Raw genomic sequence first — 21,785 nt, 5'->3', positions numbered from 1 at the left:
GATAAATTTTATTATTTATGTTCTTTTTGTCAATTGTAGTTAAAAAGTTAAGAGTAATTGTGACATATCTAGAATTGTTATGTTTATATTTTGGTTTTCGTATAGTGTATATTTTGTACAGGATTCTTCAAATGTTCAATGAAAAAAAAATCATAAAATGTGTCAAACATTGTCCTAAAAGGACAATGACATTGTTAATATTTAGTAGTCGTATTTGCTATTTAGTGGAGGGTCATAAAAATTGACCTGTATTTCCTTCTTTGCCTTTTGGCTCCTTCTTACCATCCTCTGCAACCGTTCTCACACCAAATCCTCCTGGTCTTTAATCTTCCTGTAGACCGGGGGTCTGCAATCTGAAGCTCCAGAGCCACACGTGGCTCCTTTAACATTTTATCTATTTCAAAAACAATATTTCATTTATATTAATCATAAAAATAACAACAAAACATATTCAAACTTATTTGAATTAGAAATAATACTTTTATGGCTCCACTGAGTTGTAGTCAGTACAAAACTGCTCTCTATGTGTTGAAGGTTGCAGAACTCTGCTCTAGACTTCTTTCCTGAAAGCTCCAACCTCAGCATTCTTTGTAGCAGCATCACCGCTCATCATCCTCTAAATGTGTCCTGACTAGCTCAAAGCATCTAACTAGAGCAGTTCCTCTGATCCCGTCTGTCCTCATCACTCCCAAAGAGAAACTCAACTTCAGATCTATCTTTCAAAGTGAATGAAATGGGGTCTGGATTAAATGATAAATGGCAAATTAGCAACAAAGGAGAGAAAACGGGATATTTTCTAAAATGATGCTTCATTTATTCAAAGTCACAAGCTTCCACAGCAGTAGAGATCAAGATGAGGTGACTTTAGGTTATTTGAAAATTAAACAAAAACTGTTATCACAAATTCATTACTTTGATCCAAACAAAAATACATTTACCTTACAAATATCTTGCATGTTCTTTTCACTTTACATTTAAATCAAAATAATAAAAAAATAAAAATTGAAGAATACTCATGTAGCCGCTGTTCTTAAACAAAGAATCTTTCTCTTTGCACATTGTTCCAAGTGAATTTCCACAATAATAGTCAATTGAAATAATGCATCACTTCATTGCATACTTTTCTGTAACACAAACATAAAAAATGTAACAATTCTAGATGGAAGGTGAGACAGAATTTAAATATCAGAGTAAAAAAAAAAAAATAGGCAGCCCAAACTGGTTGATAAGCTCACTGTGCATGTGTCTACACCAAGATAACACAAAGAGTACAGTTCCTGCATGCATATATTTTTTGCAGCTTATTTATTTTAACCCATGCTGAAAAAAAAAAACAATCTTTAGATTACATTTCTGAAAACAAAAGCAGTTTTTTTCATTTCATTCAAACAAAGTGCCTTATCTGAGCAAATTCTCAGAATAAATTAAATACATAAATTCATGACACATTAACACAAGTTTATTTTTCCAAAAAAGAAAACTACATCTTTTACACGTCATATTTGAATCCCTTTAAGAGTATTACTCTAGTTTCAACCCCTTTATTATTCTAAGTATGTGCACACGTTAGGCAGTAGTGACAATTCAGTGCAATCATTTGTGATAAACTCATGCAAACCCCACGTTTTTAAACCAGTGGTGTCCACCCCCACACATCTTCATTCTTCCCTTAAACCGATGAGCTTTACTTCTCAGCAGGTGAGCTGAGACTCAGGTGTGATTGATGGGCAGTTGTGTCAATGGATGAGACAGGAGAGGCTGAAGCAAAAGGGGGTCGGGAGTTTGAACTGAAAGAGAGGTGGAAAAATGAACAGAATATTTACTCCACTGAGATCAAATCTTTTGTCAACTTAGATTACAATCAGACAAAATAACAATTGATATAAAATTTAAGGTAGACTTTGGTCATGGTCAGGTATTTTTCCAGTGAGGGTTTTGCTCTCTTACCATCCATATAAGTGAGAGTCGTAAGCAGAGGAGGGTCAGGATTAATATAAGTTGTATATTGTAGATTGTCCATCAGTGGTGGAGTCAGCTGGCCTGAACCAATCGATGTCAACATGCCTGAAGAGCCGTGATTTGGGTTGATATGCTTCTTCTGACGAGCCCGACAATTCTGAAACCAGACCTGGAAGAGGAGATCAGATTACATTTCCATTGTGTTATTTCCTTCGGTGTGTGTACAGATAACTGTCATGAGGATTTTAGTACCATTTTAAATCAAATGTTTTTACGTGAAGTAAATTATTAAACATTACATTTAGAAACATTCTGGTTCAAACTGGTTACTACCAGAAATCTATACTTTTTATGTGAGGCCAACCCAAAGTTATAGCTTTATATTTGTTTTGTTTGTGTGTCACGGAGACCACAAAAAAGGGGATTAAACCCAATGAACATGTGTACCTGTAAAAAGCTGGATTAATCAATTAAAAAAACAATCAATGTCATCCGTCTACAAAATTTTCATTTGCAGGAATTCTTTTTTTTTCCCCTTTTTGGTCAGATAAAGACTGTTAGTTTTGAATGTCAAATTTGATCATTTTATTAAAGAAAGTTTAGCAATTTGTTTAGTTTCATTCAATAATTATAAGATGAATATTTTTTCCTTTTCTAAAAAAAAAAAAAAAAATCTCAACATCCATCAATCAATCAATTGATTGCTTGGTTGTAACTAAGTTTAAATCTGTTCAAAAATATATAGATGATTTTGCATCACAATCAATCAAAAGTTACATCTTCAGCAGCCGCTTTACCTGAATCACTCTGCGGCTAAGTCCAGTCTTTTCAGCCAGCCTTTGCAGAGTCTGAGCATCTGGGTTGTTATCTTTAGCGAACTGGGCTTGCATCACCTGAACACCGAGAAAATACAGAGACCATCTCAGCTTCACAGTGACCTAAAATCCACCGTCTGTCTTTAGATGCCACGTTAACAGAAGTCAGATCAACAGTAGCTGACTGAATCCAACATATCCAGTTTGGACGCATCTTTCACAGCTATGTTTGTTTAGACTGATGAAGCTTCTATTCTTTGGATCAGTTCTGATAAAATACACAAAAAAGAAAAATAAAACAGAAAAACAAATGAAAAATCAAACGGTAAGTGAACGTAATACAGATATATATATATAAAAGAAAACAGAAAAGCAAGAGTGTATGGCAAGTATAGTATTGAATATTTGCATCACCTGAAGCTGATCCACAGTGAAGCTCGTTCTTGCCCTCTTGGCAGGCCGGCCAACAGTACTGGAGTCTTTGTTTGCACTCCCATCCTCCGGTCTTGGTTGCTCTGAAAGAACATTAGTAAAAATATAAATACAGTAAAATTCCTGTCACCTTTTTTAGATTATTTAATGCCTGAAAATACTAATGTTTCTTGGTAAACCAAGTCAGGGCAACAATGCAATAAATGTTTCTTAATTTTTCAATTCTGCACAAATGCATTAATTGGTCATTTTATTAGGCACATTGTTAAACTTTCATAGATTATGTTTACATGCATACATATTCATATCGATTCTTTTATTGTTTTTAAAATATAAAAACACCATTAAAACTGTATTATTCTAAATTCAACCTTTTTTTTTTTTTAAAGGGATTAGACATGGAAATGTTATGTTCAAAAAGGATGAAAAAATCTTAACTAGTCTCAGCAGATTTTAGCTGTTTCCTCCTTTAAACATGGGCATGAAAAGTAGTGCAAGCTCAAACTGGACATCAGTAGAGAAACGTGATTTTAGAGACTTTGCATGTGTCATTTCTGTTAATTTTTTTACATTTTAACTTTAGAAGCGATAGACTCATAACAGAAAAACATTTTTTTAGTTTACTTTTAGCAAGTACAGAGTGCAGCTTCAGTTTGGTACCCAGAGAGATATTTTCATTTCACAGATCAACTGCCCGCAAAAATTTGATTTTGTTGATAGCGTCCTTCTTTAAAATATTTTTTAAAAAACTAGACGAGTCATCCACACAACACTGCAGTGCATCTCTGTCACAGGAAGGAGGAGAACTAAATTATGTTGTCAAAATATCAAATCATTTCAAGTCAAATGTTTTGGAAAATCAGACTCGAGTTGAACAAGATAAAATTATGCAAGTTAAAATATCTGAGCTGCTTTTGTTTCTGATAAAATGTGTCAGATCAGTGTGCATTAATAACAAAAAGATGTATTATAAAATAACTGATGAAACTTAGAAAAGATGGAAACTTTGTTTTCAAGAGTTCTGATTGCTGAAAGCTTGAGGATCACCTCCAGCACACATGCTAATTCCTCTCCCTACAAGGTGTTGCATTTATTGGAGACAGCTGAGATTACCAGGTGCATCGATGCAGCACTTTCTTAGCTGGAATGAAACTCAGTTCACCAAATGTGTCTCTGCCGTGCAAACGTTCTGGTCTGGGAGAAGGATGCCTCATCACAAGAGTGTAAGTCACTAGATTTCATATATGTCAAGCTTTATTTTACCCTCCAACAAAGTATAAAAGGTTTTGGTCATATCAGAACAAAATCAGAGAACATTATTTAACTCAATAAATGAAGGACTTGTGTTGTGAAGAGACTGAACTTTGTTAGGAATTATTGCATAAAGCAGATTTCACACCAACCCACTTCAGCCAGCTGCACAGAGTGAAGTTTTGTGCATTTGTTTCAGGAAGATTTCTGATGGAAACTGGGTTTAATTGAGTGGGGGCCCTTTTTTAGATGGTCTAAGATGGGGTCTTTTAGGACACAATCCATCATAAAGAAGATGCCATTGCTAAGTCGTGCTAATAAATCTGATTTTTTTCATTTGTTTGTATGGATGGTGAAGTAAATGTTTCTGAAACAAGACAAACTACATTTACGGAATTTATTTGCCATAATACTTGTGTCATTTAAACATTGTCATCTGCTGATTATCAAATTTCTATCAGCTGACAAAACTCTTTATTTCCTGGGAATGGCACCAAAAGTGCTGTCTGAATTTCAGAACTGAATCAAAGTAGATTAAATGTGTAAAGGAAATTTTCCGGTATTATTATAGCAAAGAATATTTGTTATATTGACAAAGTTCCAGCTGATAAGATTCAATGAATGATCCTGCAAGGTTAACTTAAGCCAGTAATTGAGTAATATTTGTTTTACATCAAAATGAGCTATTACTATGGAAATAAATTAGAATGCTTTGACAGATGTTTTTTTTTATTATTATTAGAATCTGTTTAGTGGCAAACTTCCTTTATACATACTGCAACTTTCAGCAGTCTCTGATCCAATTTGAACTGACCAAAGATCTATGCTCAAATTTACCTGCTGTTATTAGGACTATAAATAAAGCTGCTCCATTCAAAAAAAACTCTTTGCTGATATATTAACTCAAAATGTGCAACCTTAAGAACTGTCATCATCATTGTGATTATAATCTGTGGTTTTGAAGAGGAAAAGGATGTCAAAGCTTCATGCAGGAACCCACCATTTTCCTTGGATCGCTTCAGGTTCTCCATGACGATGTCGTAGTGAGGCCGACAGAAGACCCTGTTCTCCAGCAGTCCACACTCCTCTCCAGTGGAGAGCTGGCGCTTGCACGAGGCGCAGGAGAAACACGCTAGATGGAAGGTGCTACCTTTTGCCCGACGCACCCAGTCAGTAGAGTGAATGTTACGACCACACCGAGCGCAGCGAGTACCATACCTCCTGAAGAAAACAAGAAAGGAAGGAGTTGGAAAGGGATTGGCTTCAGTATGACATCTGAGAAGAACTGGGCTAACTAAAGCAGGGAGCTTCTTCTGGTTTAAGAATCGGATAGTTTGACCTCCACAAGTCATTTGTGAAGGGCTGAATGTGAAGCACACTCCCAACAAGATCCCAGGTAACCTGAAAGCATTTTTACATTTCAAAATAAAAGCCATATTTACTCTATGCAGACTTAAACTAGACATTGAGAACTACGTTGGATTTAGTCTCTTGCAGGGGAGTTTATGTTGTAAAAATAATTAACTCAACAGCGTTTGTTCAGAGACTTATTTAATTTATTAACTGTCAAATTTAACCAAAAGTTAAGTGTAAATATTTATGATGTCAAATGAGTAGCAAAATTTTACATTCATAAAAACTTCTAAATTTAAAAGTTATGATTTCAAATAACAGTTCATATTATCCCACATGTTTTTGGGGGGACATTTTTTTTTTCTTCTTCTTCGTTCAAAAAGCATTATTTGTACATTCACAATTTTAATATTACCAGTTGGATATTTTAAACATTTTACACATGAACATACCTAAAATAATCAAGTTTGCAGAAAACCTGTGTATCTTTCACATAACAGCTGACGTGTCGTCCCAGCGAAGTGTTACACACACTGCATGACAGGCAGCGCACGTGCCAGCACAGGCCATTTACCTTCGAGGGAGGAGACAACAAAAATTAGCTCTATTTAAAACGCTGAATTTAACAGTAGCTGTAGACTTTACAATTAAGAATAACAGCCTTTTTGTTAAAATTTCAGCCGATTATGTTCAACTTTGAAAGTTCTTCATGTCAGACCTGAAGGAGGTATCTGTCCACAATTTCCTGGCCGCAGGAGGTGCACAGAGTTTTACCCTGCAACGAGCCCACCATGGGAACAGAGGAGGAGGATGAGGAGGAGAAGGAAGATGGAGAGTAGGAGTCCTCCTCAAAAAGATCATCAGACCCAGAGGAGCCCTGTTAAAGAGCAAAGTGTTATCAACTTTTTTTTTTTGAACAATTGGCAGAAATATCAAAACAATCTGAAATTACACCTTTTTGTAAAGTTTCATTTTTGTAAAATCTTCAAATAATAAAAACCCTCTAATTTTATGAAGAATTTGTCATTAATTCAGTTTTTTTTAGTTGAGTTTAAAATTGAATTATGCAATAAAGTGCATACAAACTAAAGTTTTACTTTGATGTGCATAGACATACTTAGAATCAGATCCAAAGTGGTTTCCAAATGTTTAGAAATCCGAGAAAAGACTTTGAAAACATTTATAATACTGGTTTAACTTTGACTAAAGGACTAAAATCTTGTAAAAATGTAAGCTTAATGGAGACCGTTGAGGTTTTAAAAAAAATAAATTTAGAGAGTTAGGACATCTTAGAAGTTGAATGTAATGACTAAAATGCTGCTTTTGCAATTATGGTGTGGAAATATGAAGAAATTTGGCAAAATGCCTGAGAAGAAAATAATTTGTGTAACTCAGGCTGTAAAAGTCATGGAGTTTACAGACCAGAACGTGTCATTTCTTTAAAAACATAAATGAAACCTTACACAACTGTTTTATTGAGGTAAACTGGCACAAGATTTGAAGAAAAGTAGCTTTGTAGTTAAACTATTTTCCCATTTTATTATGGAAAGCTAAACCTGCTATAATTAGCGTCGTCAGGCCTTAATTTTGAAACTTATATTAAATACACACAATAAATGGCAGTCAAACGACTCAAGCACCAAAAAAAGTTTTGTTTTTCCAAACCTAAAACCTTGAATTAACCTTGATAGAAGAAAGGCGTTCATTCGACGTTAATAAAAACACCTACTGTGTCGTAAAAACTGTGCCCATCCTGTGTGTCGGTAAAAACGGCCTCCGCCGGTTCCTCCGCCATGCTGCGAGGCCCGCCGCCTTACACGCGACTGAGTCCAGCCCGGAGACAGCCCGCATATACCACCCCACACCCCTCCCCATCTCCATGACAACGACGTCGATAAAAGTTCAGTAGAAGAGAATAAAAAATAATTTTAATGACAATTATTACAATTGGGGAAACGAAATGTGCGTTCGAACATATTATGAAAGTGTTTTAGTACGAAGTTTGAGTTTAACACCGCGAAGAGAAGTTTTCTGTTTGGCATCAAGTTCCTGCGCCGAAACAAGCGCGCGCGCACACGTGAGTAGCATTCTGTGATTGTGCTAATTAGGGCACGTGCGTGTAATTGTCTGAGCCATAAGACACTGCTGAGGGTTTAAAAATATATAGATATATATATATTTCAAGCCAAGCTTGGGCGTTTTACCTTCGTCTCTCAACCATTAAACTTGCAAACTAAAAAAAAATAAAATAAAATAAAACAAAGAAGCATTATTTAGTACAGCTATGAGGTAATAATGTGCAGATTTGGTGGAGAGACGCATTTTTACTTGAAATATTAAACATTTTAGTACTTTCATTAATTTTTTCAATATTTTTAAACACATTTTAACATGTTAAAATTTGATCTTTATAAAAAAAATACATGAATCATAAAATTTTGTTTTAGTGTGAAAATGAAAAGGCCATAAAGGAGTTTAGAGAGCTCCAAAAGAGCTCCTTTGGCTTAACTTGTAATTTCCATAACTCTGATATATTTTCACAAAATATCTTATTTTCTTGTCCCCTTGAAACGGAGTTAGCGCTTTACTCACCGCGCTGTTGGAGACGCAGTTGAACATTTTAGAGCTTGGCGGGTCTGCCAGATGTTCCAGCTGAGCAGGCGCTCCGTCCTTCAGATCTGTTGTAATTCCTCTGGTCAAACTTGAATTTAGTGCTTTTAAATTGAAAAACACGCGTCCACTGCTCTTATTGTTGGAGCCCGGTTTGTTATTTCATAAAAACCCAGCGCGCCTCCCTCATGCGGTGGCCTGGGTCCGCCCCGCAACCTTAAGGTTTTTTTTTTTTCCTTTCAGTTCATTTTTACAGGGCGGCCGAAAATAATACTTCCTGATAAGAAAACTTAACATTTATTCTTAAACCGACCCTGATAAATTTGCTCTATTTCTCTTATATTCAAAGTTATGACAAATATTCTAATATTGTAACTGCTTTCATTATTTATTTAAGTATTCCAGTATTTTTTTATTTACTTTTATAAATCTAAACCTTTTCAAGGTAAATTCTATTTTTTTTTGGGGGGGGCACATAACAAATCCAGTACTTTCAAAGTTTCACAAGTTGAAAAGATGGATTCCCCATAACGCATTAAAGGACATAAGTTCCTATAGTATCATTTTTTAAAATTTATTTTCAATCTTGATAAAAGTTTAACTTTTCCGGTGAGAGTTAGCCACTCTGACCATATCAGCATGCGTCATCTTTTCCTTTCTTGCCTTCAGGGATCTTATAAAAACAGATCTGGACTGTGTTTTAGGATTATTTATATTTTTGTAGATATTCAAGCCATGTGAACAGCATCAAATAAGGCTTATTGTATTTCAAACAACCATCAGATTAAAATTCTTTAAACATATTTTCAATCAGAATTACAAACTTAAATTCTTGACATTTTTTGTATTACTTATTATACATCTTATCGATATATTTCAATTATTATTTATACGGATCTATAATTATTTCAATCACTATTTCCTTGTACTAACTCTTGGGAAGACTTTAAAATAATAGGGTCTAAAAGTCATGATTGAAACAATTCTTAGAGGCTCGTTGTGAATGGAGAGGCAGGAGGCTGACCCCAAAATCCCTGTGGGCCTCATCTGTGCATTTATCAAACATGATCCCAGAATTTCACAGTTTAGCTCGGGGCAGGGGAGATTTGTTTGACGTACAAGATGGGAAAAATATCTATTGACTATGCCAAATCTACTGTCAGTCAAATTCTGAAAATGATTTGAAATAACTCAAAAGTGTTAACAACAAAAGCTTGGCTATGAAATATTTAATCTGATCCTAAATTGCACATCCTAGAAAGGAATTGTAGCTTTGAAGGACATTTTCCTTTTTTATTCTATTATTGATTTATTTATAATGCACTTTTTCTGTCATCTTTGGTTGACTTTGTGTAGCAATCTTAACTTGACTTAATTTAAATTATTAAAAAGAAATAAATGTCTGAATTGTTCTGAAATCATAGTTTTTCCACAGTTTTTGTTCTTTCTTTGTTCTGTTTTTAATCAAAATATTATGAATTTAGCATTTCTGATACTTTCAGTACATACTTTCTTTTTAGTGGCTTTATTGATAGGGAATAAAGCATGAAAAAACAATTATATAGGACGTTATTGACACTTTTTGGAAAAATAATCCAATGGCAACAAAAATGTAGAGTTAAAATACTAGAATTATTGTACAAAATTTAGCTGCAGTGAAGTAGAATTGAGCATTTTCAATGTTTTCTTGCAGGATCCTCAAAAAAAAAGTCATTTCCTTAATCGGCTTTTCATTGTTTTGTTGGATTTTTACCTTCTATAAATGCTTCAAAGGTCTGCCTGAGCTGTTTTTGTGCAACAATTTTGAAATTATTTTTATGAATTTTGTGATGAACAGATTTCCCCTTGAAAACTAACCTTAAAATTGTGCACTTCTGAATCTTTACAATTGTTAATCTAATTCAAGTTGTGTGTCTTTCGGAAGTGTTTTTATTGTTTTCATTTGATGCTTACTTTCCACTTGTTGTCTCTGCAGATGCAACACTTTCTTAGTGTCTGCAGCGCAGATGTGGGGAATAAATGTTATGCGTTCTCAGATTGATGTTGTCAAATTACTGTAACTTTGCCATTCTTTAAAGTTCAATTTCCAACTTGCATTGTTATACTTTACAGATTATTAAACTCTTGACCCTCTATTTAAAACACTTTAAAAAACATCATCTTTAAACTCCAATTTATTCTTTTTTTTTTTTTCTTTTTACAAACAAATGACTGATCCCCATCTTTAATTCTTAATAATTCACAAACATCATTCCTGACATTTACATCACAACAGTTTAATTTAATGAATTAGATTTGATGTAGTTTTACAAGATTGCACTTGGTGTCAGCATCTTAAAATTTAGTTATGTTGTACTATAAGAGTGAATTCACATACATGAAGTTCAGTGACAGGGAGGCATGTGAGGTGGTGCTGCACCTGCAAAATATTGCTTAGAATTACATAAATAAAATGAATATACTTTTTTAAAATTAAAAATAAAATCTTAATTTTTCGACAGGATTTTTTTTCTGTGTGGATTTTTAATTTATTTGTTCAAAAAAAAAAAAGTAGAAAATTATCCAGTTTTCTGTTCAAATACACAAGATAGCGTCAGGTGATTCACCAGCAGCCCACGCCTACTCTGCACCCAGCCTGTCAGTTCTGTGGTAGACTGGAACTATAATTTTGTCCTATAATTTTATTAACGCTGATTTATATTTTTGCTTTTGAACTGGTTGGATGGTTTGATACTACAGCGTATCACTGTTGTGAGATGTTTCTGAGAAGATGTAGTCAAATAAACACCTATGATGGTGAACATTCTCATTCTAAATGGACACAATTTTTTATGGTTTAAATTAGAACATGTATTTAATGTTAGATTAAAAGTGACAACCATAACATCTGGTTTGATCTATTTTTGGCCCCTCCCCTGGGTAAAGTTGCTGGATTAAGTTCCAAATTTAACCCCTTCATGGTGGGTGTCTACAGGGAGGCTGTAGTAGTTCACTTACAGTTTATCCCTTTCGGGGTCGCCACAGCGTAACAGCACCCACTGTTTCGCATCAGGCTCATGGAGCCATTTTCAGATTTGGAGCCAATTGTGGAGTTGAACCCATGACCTCTCAGGGTAACAGACTAGGTGTATAGGACAAAATCGATTTGGTGATATATCACAGTATCTCGCTTGGTAATACTTGTAACGATTTTAAATACAGGCAAGATTATATTTAATCAATTCTTTATGAGTGTCCTTAAGCGTCTTACTTTTGTTTTCCACCTAAACCCTAAATATTCAGGTAGAGTTCTTTTTCTAAGTCTTACTCTTAAAAAACAAAAGATATATCGCAGTACGTATCGTATTGTGAGACACCGATCGGGATATGCATTATATCATCAGACTCTTGCTAATACAGTAGTGAATACTCCACTACTCTTTTATTATATGGCCATCAAAGGGAGCAAGACTGGTCATTAGGGTAAGACAATAATTTGTCGTAAATTAAGTTTCTTATATTAAAAGATCTGCCACTGGACTTTAAAGTCTATTTTTGGTTATTGATCTGTAAAAATCTCTAAAAATTAGCTTTTCTTGAGAAAAATTATGCAGCAAATTCAAAATAAGAATAAGAAATAACCCTCTTTGTACACATTTAGGCTTGTGTGGCTTTCCACATTGTGTTTATCATCCTGACGTCAGCTTTCGTGAGCGCTGGCAGTGTTTGTTAGTGGGCTTGGTTTCCCTCCTCAGCTGAAAACATCCCAGCATCCTATAAACACACAGTTGTTTTTAGTTGAAAGCAGCATTTGCTTCTAGTTTGATCGTGACATGCTGCGGCTTATCTCGCTCCTAGGAAGTGTGACGGTACGGGTGTGTCTCCATCTGTTTGTGCGCAAGTGGATCTGAGATCACTTAGTTTGATGTCAGAGAGTCTTTGGTGAAAGATGGGATCAACCTGTGTGTGGGTATCTGAGACGGAAGTAGACCACCTTCCTCGCTTGCTGCTGGGTTTGTATTGGTTACCCGACCCCGAACAGAACAAAGGTGGCGGTCCTTTCACTCAAATCATAATACGCTTATAGTATTTTTTGTTAGTCAAACAAATAAATTGGGCATCATGTTTGATAATAATGGAGTGGGGATGAATAGGTAACTGACTTATTGCAGAATTAGAACCCTAAAACATCAAAATAGTTCAAATCTGGACTTCAGAACTTAATCCTCTTAAAGTTGGATCAAAGTAAAAAATGAAATTCCCAACTGTCCATTCCCTCACAATCAGACACTTGCATGCATACTTTGGCACAAACACACAGAATACGGCCTTGAATAACAAAGCATGACTAACTGTGATAAAGTCAAAGACTCTGCGTGTTTGAGCATGTCCACATTTTGTCTTTTTTTTTTTATATAATGTATCGAGTACTCAGCCATAACCAGGACAGCCACAACAAACAGCAGGATTCTGGGTACTGTATTACAGTGACAACAAAGAGAAAGTGGCCGGGTCTGCGTGGAACATCTGGGCTTCATTAGCAGCTCTGACCGATGACGGATGACTTGAGTTCTGCTCGGTGACGTGACATTAGCCTCAATGGAAGCCCATTCTGAGAAAAGAAAGTTACATTATTCAGGGAAACTGATGTTTTTTGGTCTCACGGAGCATTTTAGATCATCAAGATAATTCAAAGTTAAAAAAAAAAACAGCTCCAAGACACAATGAGAATGTAGAAATGATTAACATAGGTATAATTATTTTGTGAACTATTGCTTTTTTTTTGGTGACATTTCTCCTTTTGAGATCATATGTTTTTTTTTTTATCTGAAAAAAAATATTTGTATATATTTATTGTTGGACTGTTGTAAAGATCAAGTGGTAAAAGCTCAAATTTGATTGGTCACTTAAGTCTCCAATTGTCACACACAAGCCCCGCCTTTCTTATGTCCAAAACCCAAAGTATCAAAATGTAATCACTTACTTTTATCAGTTCATGACTAAAAGTCCAATTTTAGACCAACGATAAATAGCAGGTGGGAGGACACGTGTGGACTCCACCTAATCTTACAACTTTGAAGACTTGTTGAGGAAGGGAGATCAGTATAACTGTATATTAGATCTTTGTGTAGAGTAATTAAAAAAAAAAAAAATCAGCCATTAACATCTGGAATGACCAGAATTGTTAATTTATACTCCATGATTAATTTTCTTTTTTTAAACAGTTGGCACTGAATTAAAAGGGATGCCAGACATGCAACACTACCAAGTCAGACTCCCTGACTCGTTCAGCCTAGTTAAACTTTCAGTGCATGTTCAATGGCTACAGATTTTGTATGTAGAGCCTATAAAAGGTTGTAGAAAGGAATGCAACAGCACAAGACTTTTGAATGCAGGGACGGTGCTACTCAGCTCTACACCAAGAGCCACACCCCCTCAGAGGAGATTTTGGAAACAGGCTTCAGATCAACATGAAGAATGGCTTTTAAGACATTTAGATTGTGGAATTCTGGTTACAAACTTCATAATAATCATTAAAACACTAATGGGAATCTTCTTTTTAAATAAACCAAAAATTGTCACAGAGGGACTTAAGCTTTGGAAAAGCAATTCTTGCTCATTTCACTTTTCTAAAGTTGTAAAGCCGAATATATTCTAATTCTGAGGCCCTGCTCTGTGCTTAGACTTCAAAGCTTTATCTGTCAGCTGATCGGCTAACATGACTATTAAACAAACTCCAGACTCAATGAAAGACTCCTCCTTGTGTTGACCTCTCATTCGTTTCTTAGTTTCTCTGTTGGGACACAGACATGCGGCTATAAAGAATTTATGTTGGATTACCCACAACACTGTGTGGAAAGATCCACAACAGATACTTCCTATCATTGCTCTCTGTTCTGCACATCTTGAATTGGTTATCGGTAAAAGAAAACAAACTGGAACAAAACGAAAGATTTTTTTTTTTTTTTGTAAAAATATTTTTTTAGTTGATGTTTTGAGTTTTGCTTGAGTTGCCCAGTTGCCCCTTTTTTCCTTTCAAAAGATGTTTATTTTTAATCTGATTTTCCTGGTTAAACCATTTTGTTTTAACAAAACTGTCTCCATAATGAGGGTTAGTGTGCAGCTAAAATTAGCACTTTTTTAATTCACCTAAATATGATTTTACAAATGTTCTTCTTCATCCTTTTCAGTTAATTTATGTATCCTGTGACAGAGATACAAACAGGTATTCTGACAAATGGCTTAAAGTTCAACTTCAATCATTTTTTTTATCTAATATAAAAGAGCTTTCAGTGATCTTTTTGTTATAATTATGCTGTTTTTAGCCAAAATAGTAATTATTTAAAAAAACAGTGCCTTTCTACAATATAGTTACTGCAGAGCCGCAGGAGTTGACCAGAAATTGGCCTCATTGAGTTGTGGGCGGGACTTCTTTATACTCTCTGCTGCTGGCGTACAGCCTCTCAAAAAGCCAAACTAACATCACAGGTGCAACAAAAATAGTAAACAATATTGAAACTATCCAGCCGTACAGTATTAAACTCACCAGTGAGTTTGCCTATCACGTTTCTTGTTTACAATGACGTAGGAATGACGTTTACCTGCCATTAAAATACAGGAGTTTTCCATCAAAATTTAACCTTAAGTTTTCAAAAATGTCATTAGGTCTAAAATGTTTTGGTTTGAAATACACATAAGAGTTATGACACGTAATTGTGATGCTTGGAATAAGCCCTTTGAATATTACACTTTACTGTTTTTTTTCTTGTTTTTGTTTTTTTTAATATAAATTTTTCCTTACAGTTTTAACCTCTGAATTTTTTTCTTTTTGTATTTAAACATTTTTATTTTATCCATAGACTTTTGATCTTTAATCTAAAATTATGTGGAAAATACCATAAACCAAATTGACCACAGATAATATTTCAGATATTTTTCTGTTACTCTGATGTCCCCATGGGTTCTTATGGGATTAAAAGTAAAAACTAATTTAAAGAAATCAGTTTTTGTCCAAACCAAAAGAATAAAATTATTTAGAGCAGTTAGTTAATTTGTGGAATGAACAGGAAAAAGGCTCAAAAACTGGATAGAAATTTATGATCATATAAGCAAATATAAAATTAGAATTTTAGATGTTCTGGTGATCATGGAGAAAGTCATTTTTTTGTAAAAACAAACATCTTCCTGTGATGTTTTTGCATTTTTGTGTTTCCTTTTAGTTTTAAAGGAATCAAAAGTTCAGACCAAAAGGGCAAATTAATATTTATTTCACTGTTGTTTTTTTGTTTTCATTTTGTAGTCTTATTATTTTTAGTAATGAGCAGAAATCTATATTCCACAGGCGCTGAGGCTGTGGAATGAGAGCAGGAGATCAAAGCTTTGTCTGTCAGTCTGCTCAGTAACATGGCTATAAAAAAAATGAAAAGCTTTGAATCATTTGTGTTAATAAAAAGCTTTCGTCGGTTCATCCGCCGGGGCATGCACAGAGGCTGCTAATGTTTGTTGAATCATATTACCCAAAACTCTTTGTGTCCTAAAGTGGACTTCAAAGGTGTAGAATGACTCTTTCTGTTCCTTGTGTTTCTTTTTCCTTCTTTATTCCAACATCCGCTCACTCTTTCCTTTGGCCATATTCATTCATTTCTAACTCCATTATCCCTCAGCTGGGCTCATTCCTCCCCCAGTCCGCCCTTCTATCTGTTCCTCCATCTCTCTCTTTGACATGTCTCTGGGTTTCCTGGCCTTTGTGAAACCCTCTTCTCTGTCACATCTTGTTTTTCTCATTTTGTCCTGTTTTAGTTAAGTTCCAGCACCCTCCCCCATGTATGACGGAGTCACGCTATTGGAGGAAATGGGTGAATAACCGCTGCTGAGTGACGGGCTATTCTGGGCTGGCGTTGGAGGTAAACATGGAGAGGTAATGGAGGTGTACGTCCGCTCGGTCCGCTGAGTGGTGGCTCAACAATGGGCCGGCAGGTTCTGGCTGGACAGTGAGACAATCCACCCAGACCTTAACGGCTCAAATAAGCAAAAAACGAGCAAACTTATTTATCTTTCTAGACTTCTGGATTTTAAAATCCTTAATCTACACCCATCTGAGAATTGCTTTCTTCTGAGCTATGTCGCTAAGTGGGAATAGACATACTAAACATATTATTGATGACCCTTTAACACCAGAAATGTCGCTGGCGATATCTAAATAACACATGCTTTTTCCCTACCACAACTGGTCGACCATTTATCTGATAAATGTGAATCGATTGATTCTGGTGCACAAAAAAGTGGCTGTTGTACCAATATGCAAGACTTTCTATTAACTGTCACAGAACAGGCAGACGCCTGGTTCCATGTGCAGCAAGTTTATTAACACCGCTAATAGTCCACAAATCTAAATCAGGGTCAGGTCGGCAGAAGTCTGCAACGAGCATAGGGGCATCAGAGAGAAACCAGAGAGGTCAGGATCCAGGCGAGGGTCGGGGCAGGCGGCAAACAAGCAGAATTAAAGATGAAGCAAAAATCAGGGGAACAGGAGATCAGGTCAGGATGAAATGCTCGGAATGCAGGCTAAGTGGCACAAACAATACTTCGCACTGAGTGAGGATCTGAGCAGTGCTTTGGTGCCCTGTGGGTGATTAGCAAATGAGTCAGCTGAGCAGAACTTTGGGCTGGGGTTGCTGGGAGATGAAGTACATCCAGTACTCTGGAGACTGCTACTGCCAGAGGTGGAGACGGAGCACTGACTCCTGACATTAAGTATTTCATTAATAAAGTATTAATTTGTGTAAATTGTTGCAAAACGGTGCAAAGCTTTTTTTCTCTGCGACAGAATTAGGCGGTCCCATCAAATGTAGCATGTTAAGGCCATGTCACACTTCCACTATGTTCCCCTCTAACATGACCCACCTTTCACTTGGACACCACCCCGCGAGAGACCCGGCTCCCCGCCTGGCGAACCAGACAGGGGAAGAGGGGGACCCCCAGTCTGTATAGACATCTGGAAGGGTGAAAGATCGGCCTATTTATTAATATCTGTCACACAATGTGCAAATCGTGCATGAACCATGCGTGATTATTGCGCTGTTTATGTGCAATTAATTAGTAATTTGTGCATCAATTATGTAATTTTAACATTATATGTTTGTCAAATACATGATATAAAAGTTATAAATTGGTGGTACATGCATGCATTTTTGCATCTTGGAAACCCTTACAAAAACCCTTAGAATTGCATAAAAGTTGCGTAAAAACTTCTCATAAACTACATAATTCTCAACCAACGATAAATTTTGAACAGCTCAAAAGTGAATTTGCATAAAGACCCATCAGCCGAAACCCTCGATGGAAATCTGCACACGCAAGAAACTCAAGAAACACTTCTGAATTCCTCACATCATGCATGTATTGCCAAATACCAAAATTACAGCACATAGAAAATGTGCAAAATGTACGTTGTGGTTGTGTGACATGGTCTTGAGGTGACAGTGGACAAATACAAATTAATTAATGGGCTTAATGAAAGTTTTGACCTCGTTAAGTGTTTCAAAGTTGCCATATTTTGAAAAAACACCTGAAGGTGTGAAGAGAATCCTTCATGGATCATCATGGCAGCTTTATTTGCATTATTATCAATTTTCTGCATTCAAAATGTCCATCAGGTGTACTTATGTCTCATCCAGGACATTTCTCGGCCTTTCGATAGCAGAGCCAGTGTTTGATCAGGTCAAATGGTTCCCATAGCAACTAACTTACTACCTTAAATAATAGTAACTTCATGAACAAATCCGGCTTTTTGGTGCTATTTTCTTATTTGTTTATTTAATTCACTTCAATCAGAAAGTCAAACTGTTAGGTAATTGAACAAGATTGCAGGTCTGTGTGAATTGAAATGCAACATATCAAACTATACTTAACTTTAGTTAACAGTCACTTTAATAAAGTCTCTATTTTTGATTACAAGACAATTATTTCTTTTGACATTAGTGTTACACTTGTGTTAATTTGGTAGAATGGTAGAAGGTGAAATGTTAAAGAAACTCATCCAATAATGCAAACATTGTTTAAATATAGAAATGACTCTTGGACTTTTGAATGACGTCTATATTTATCAAGACCTTCAGTTCACCAGTAGACACTCCTGGTGTCACAGTAGGTCCTGCATCCTCGACAAACTCCATTTGTTTTGCTTTAACAACCACTAAGCAGATGGTTGCAGAGAAAACTTTTTTTTTTTTTATGGTATGAAATCCCCACACACACACTAACTCAAACATGACTGAACATGCTCCGCTCTTCACATATCTGTTATGGCTGGATTCCCTTTGAGATTAAACGTTACTGATGATTTTGGAGATTTAGCTGCCAAGTAGGGAGACGGACAACACGAGACATGAAAGAGTGGGCAGGAAAAATGTAGCTTGATAGGTTTTGGGTTTTTTTGTTTGTTTTTTTTCCATGAAATATGTTTCAGATAAGATTATTTGCAGTTAGTTGTCCAATTTTGCAAACTTTTTAACTTCACACTTACTGGCATCAAGTGTAATTCGGTATTTATAATCAAACAATTAAATATTTTGTAATGGTTACTCAGAAAAGCACAAGTGTTTAGTAAAATTGATGTTGCATCAGCCTGTACATAAACATAGAAAATATATGAAACCCAAAAGGAAAAATGACAAAATTCCTCAGTGGATTATTGATTTTAATTAAGAGCCTCAAAGTCCCACGTGGCATTTTAGAAAAATAAACTTTATTTTTTTGTAACCATGAAAACATAAATTTATAACATGTAGCGTTTAAATATTTACACTAATTGAATTATTACAGTTTTATCATTTTTATTTTATAGTAATTTGAACTTGTTTTACTTTTGCATATAAGTTCCTTTCAAAATAAAATATATCCTGTGTCAAATAAGATCCTCCTGCTGCAACAGATTTACTTAAAACAGCCAAGTCAAAAAAGTATTTTTCTATTATTATGACTTTCCTTTTTCTATCAAACATAAAACTAATAAAAACAATGTATGTGCTTTCAGCTTATTCCAATAATAAACTACTCTGGAAATATATTAAACAATTTACCACCCTTTGCTTGATTGTCTAACATGTCGAAAATGTTAACCATAATAAACAAAACTTTATTAACTAAAACAAATTAACCAAAAAAATAAAATATTTATTCAAATTGCTAAGAGATTTTCTTCAAAGCCAAACTGCCATAATGGTGGGATGACGGAGCTCCACGTGGCTCTGGAGCCTCAGGCTGCAGATCCTCATTTTCATGCGTCAAAGTTTCAAGTTTTGGGCCTCAAGCCTTCCTTATTGATTTATTTTATTATTAACTTCAGTATATTTCAGATTCAGTGATTATTTGACCCTCTATTTAGACACAACAAATTTACTAATTATGATTGTTTTAAAATAAAAGCAAAACATTCACCAAACATAAGGTTTGCTTTAACAAGAAAGGTGTAATTAATAAACACAATTGAAACGAAGCTTCTAATTTCAAAATAAGAAACCCTTAATATTTGATTTCTGCGAGGGTTGACGGTCATAGACATAAATTGCCACGGTTACTGGTACTTTTAAAAGTCATCTCATGTCTGAGTGGAGGAAGAAGAGGAGGAGGAGGAGATGCAGGCAGCGTGAGGGTAGAGGGAGCGAGGAAGTAAAAGGAGACCTCAGACCTTCTTGAAGTGTTTATATAGTGGTGGTAGGATATCCTGCTACATGATGAAATCATTACTTTTGTGTGTGTGTGAGCCTTTGTGTGTGTTTGCACGTGTTGAGTGATCATGCTAAAGGTTAAATCTCTCTGGATCAGTCGGTGAGCTGAAGTGGCTGCAGCCACTTTCATGATGGGATGCTAAAATTCAAATGATTATTGTTTGTCATTGTGATGATTATGGAGCGTCAATATTCTAAATTGGGAATTAAATAAGAGCTTTTTTTTCATCCGTTTGCAATATTTATTAAATCACTTAATATTAGGTTTATTTATTCTTTTTTTTTTTTTTTTTTTTGAGTCTGTGAGGCAACTGACACCTTCTCCAGGTTCTCTGGGGTGTTTCTAGGCTCTCTGAGAGATTTAATCTCTCCGGTAAGCATTGGGTCAAACGTGAGGTCTCTCCCCACCGGGAAAAGTCTAACCTGCTGCTCACTGCAAGGTCAGCTGAGGCTGCACTGACCAGATTTCACAACCATCTCAACAGCTTCTTGTAGTGTGGAGTACTTCACTCCCAGCCCCTCACCAAAAAATGAATAAATAATCCAAACCATAATCATAAGCACATTTACAACCCAAAACTACAGAAATTATCCAGTAATTCTTATCTAAATTCCATCAAATTCAGTTTTTTTTTTAAATGTGCAGATAACTTGATTCTACAGAGATAAGTGATAAATTCTCACAAACACCAACATGTACGTGCACTGATACCGTACTTACACACAGATAGAACTACACCACAACCTTGCACAAATATCACTTTAGAAATAATATTATACAATTCAATGTTTAAGATTCAATATTTAACATTCAGTATTATAAGTTTCTGGTTTGATATGTTGATGTTTGAGAGTTAGATGTTTGTATGCTTGTTTGGGTCCAATGACAGCTCTATATATTTTTAATATATCAAAAGATAATGGGGTGGGACTTTTAAAAAAATGTGGCACTTTCAAGAATTCAGAGTTGTTTTTTGGACCTTTTGAATTATTTTTTAATGTATTATTGTATTATATACAAAAACAGCAAAGCTGGTTAAAAGACTAGAGTCGTTTTGTTGTTGTTGTTAGAGTTAAAATTTATGTTCAATTATAGCAGCACAAATCCTCCATCATATTAAAGTAATTTGAACTTTTTAATTTCTTAACAAGCAACTGGAAGCAGCAACTTCTAAATACCATCTATAGATGTTTATCTCAGGATATGTTTAAAAAAAGTCACTCCATCATCTCCTGGTGACGCATGGAGGATATCGGTGTATCTCACCACTTTCTGCAAAGCTGGCCAGCAGGAAAACCTTTTGGATCTTTGATGTGCTCTTTTCATCTGCACTCTTTGGGCTTTTTTCATTGGAACTTATGAGTGACTCACATGGAAATCACTGGAAATTGTGTTTTATAGTTTTTGCACGGACTGAAACACAAACATGAAGCACTTAAGCAATCGAAGAAATATGCAACAACAGAGTGATGAAGAAGCGATGCAGCTTAAGTAAAGGGAGAGGTGTCACATCCTCAACTTAGTTTTTGGAAAATATTTCATTAAAATTAAAACAAAACTAATTTAGTAATGGGATATTTCTACATTTTTGGTCACTTTTTATTTTTATTGGCACAACTTTTTTTGTTCATTGTCATTTTTTATTGAGCCTTTTTC

The 21,785-nt window shown here is 35.2% G+C and overlaps 1 protein-coding gene and 2 long non-coding RNA genes across 5 annotated transcripts in view; 2 read left to right on the top strand and 1 right to left on the bottom strand.

Moving 5' to 3' along the window:
- Positions 1-790: 790 nt before the first annotated feature.
- Positions 791-8,605, bottom strand: lhx8a (LIM homeobox 8a). Of its 2 annotated transcripts, none has more exons than XM_024273760.2 (8): positions 8,403-8,605; positions 6,529-6,687; positions 6,263-6,384; positions 5,458-5,678; positions 3,189-3,289; positions 2,757-2,852; positions 1,948-2,128; positions 791-1,787 (listed from the first exon to the last, which is right to left on the bottom strand). In XM_024273760.2, the coding sequence occupies exons 1-8, from the start codon at positions 8,427-8,429 to the stop codon at positions 1,711-1,713; spliced, it is 984 nt and encodes a 327-aa protein (XP_024129528.1). In that variant the 5' UTR covers positions 8,430-8,605; the 3' UTR covers positions 791-1,710. The 2 variants fall into 2 exon arrangements, with proteins under 2 accessions (XP_024129528.1, XP_024129527.1); XM_024273759.2 differs by lacking the exon at positions 8,403-8,605 and adding an exon at positions 7,540-7,695.
- On the top strand, positions 4,290-6,822 carry LOC112147405. Of its 2 annotated transcripts, none has more exons than XR_002919449.2 (3): positions 4,290-4,429; positions 5,480-5,853; positions 6,566-6,822. It is a non-coding gene; the product is annotated as an uncharacterized LOC112147405 (long non-coding RNA). The 2 variants fall into 2 exon arrangements; XR_002919450.2 differs by having other exon boundaries at positions 6,491-6,822.
- LOC118599903 overlaps positions 7,766-21,785 on the top strand; it is a 21,077-nt gene continuing 7,057 nt past the window's right edge. The window contains exons 1-2 of the long non-coding RNA XR_004949445.1: positions 7,766-7,887; positions 16,200-16,317. This is a non-coding gene — a long non-coding RNA (uncharacterized LOC118599903). The remainder of the gene's footprint in view (positions 7,888-16,199; positions 16,318-21,785) is intronic.

Source organism: Oryzias melastigma, linkage group LG17 (genome assembly GCF_002922805.2).
Source record: "Oryzias melastigma strain HK-1 linkage group LG17, ASM292280v2, whole genome shotgun sequence".
Classification (NCBI taxonomy): Eukaryota; Metazoa; Chordata; class Actinopteri; order Beloniformes; family Adrianichthyidae; genus Oryzias; species Oryzias melastigma.
Note: the sequence above shows the minus strand (reverse complement) of the source record. Positions and strands in the feature narration are given on the sequence as shown.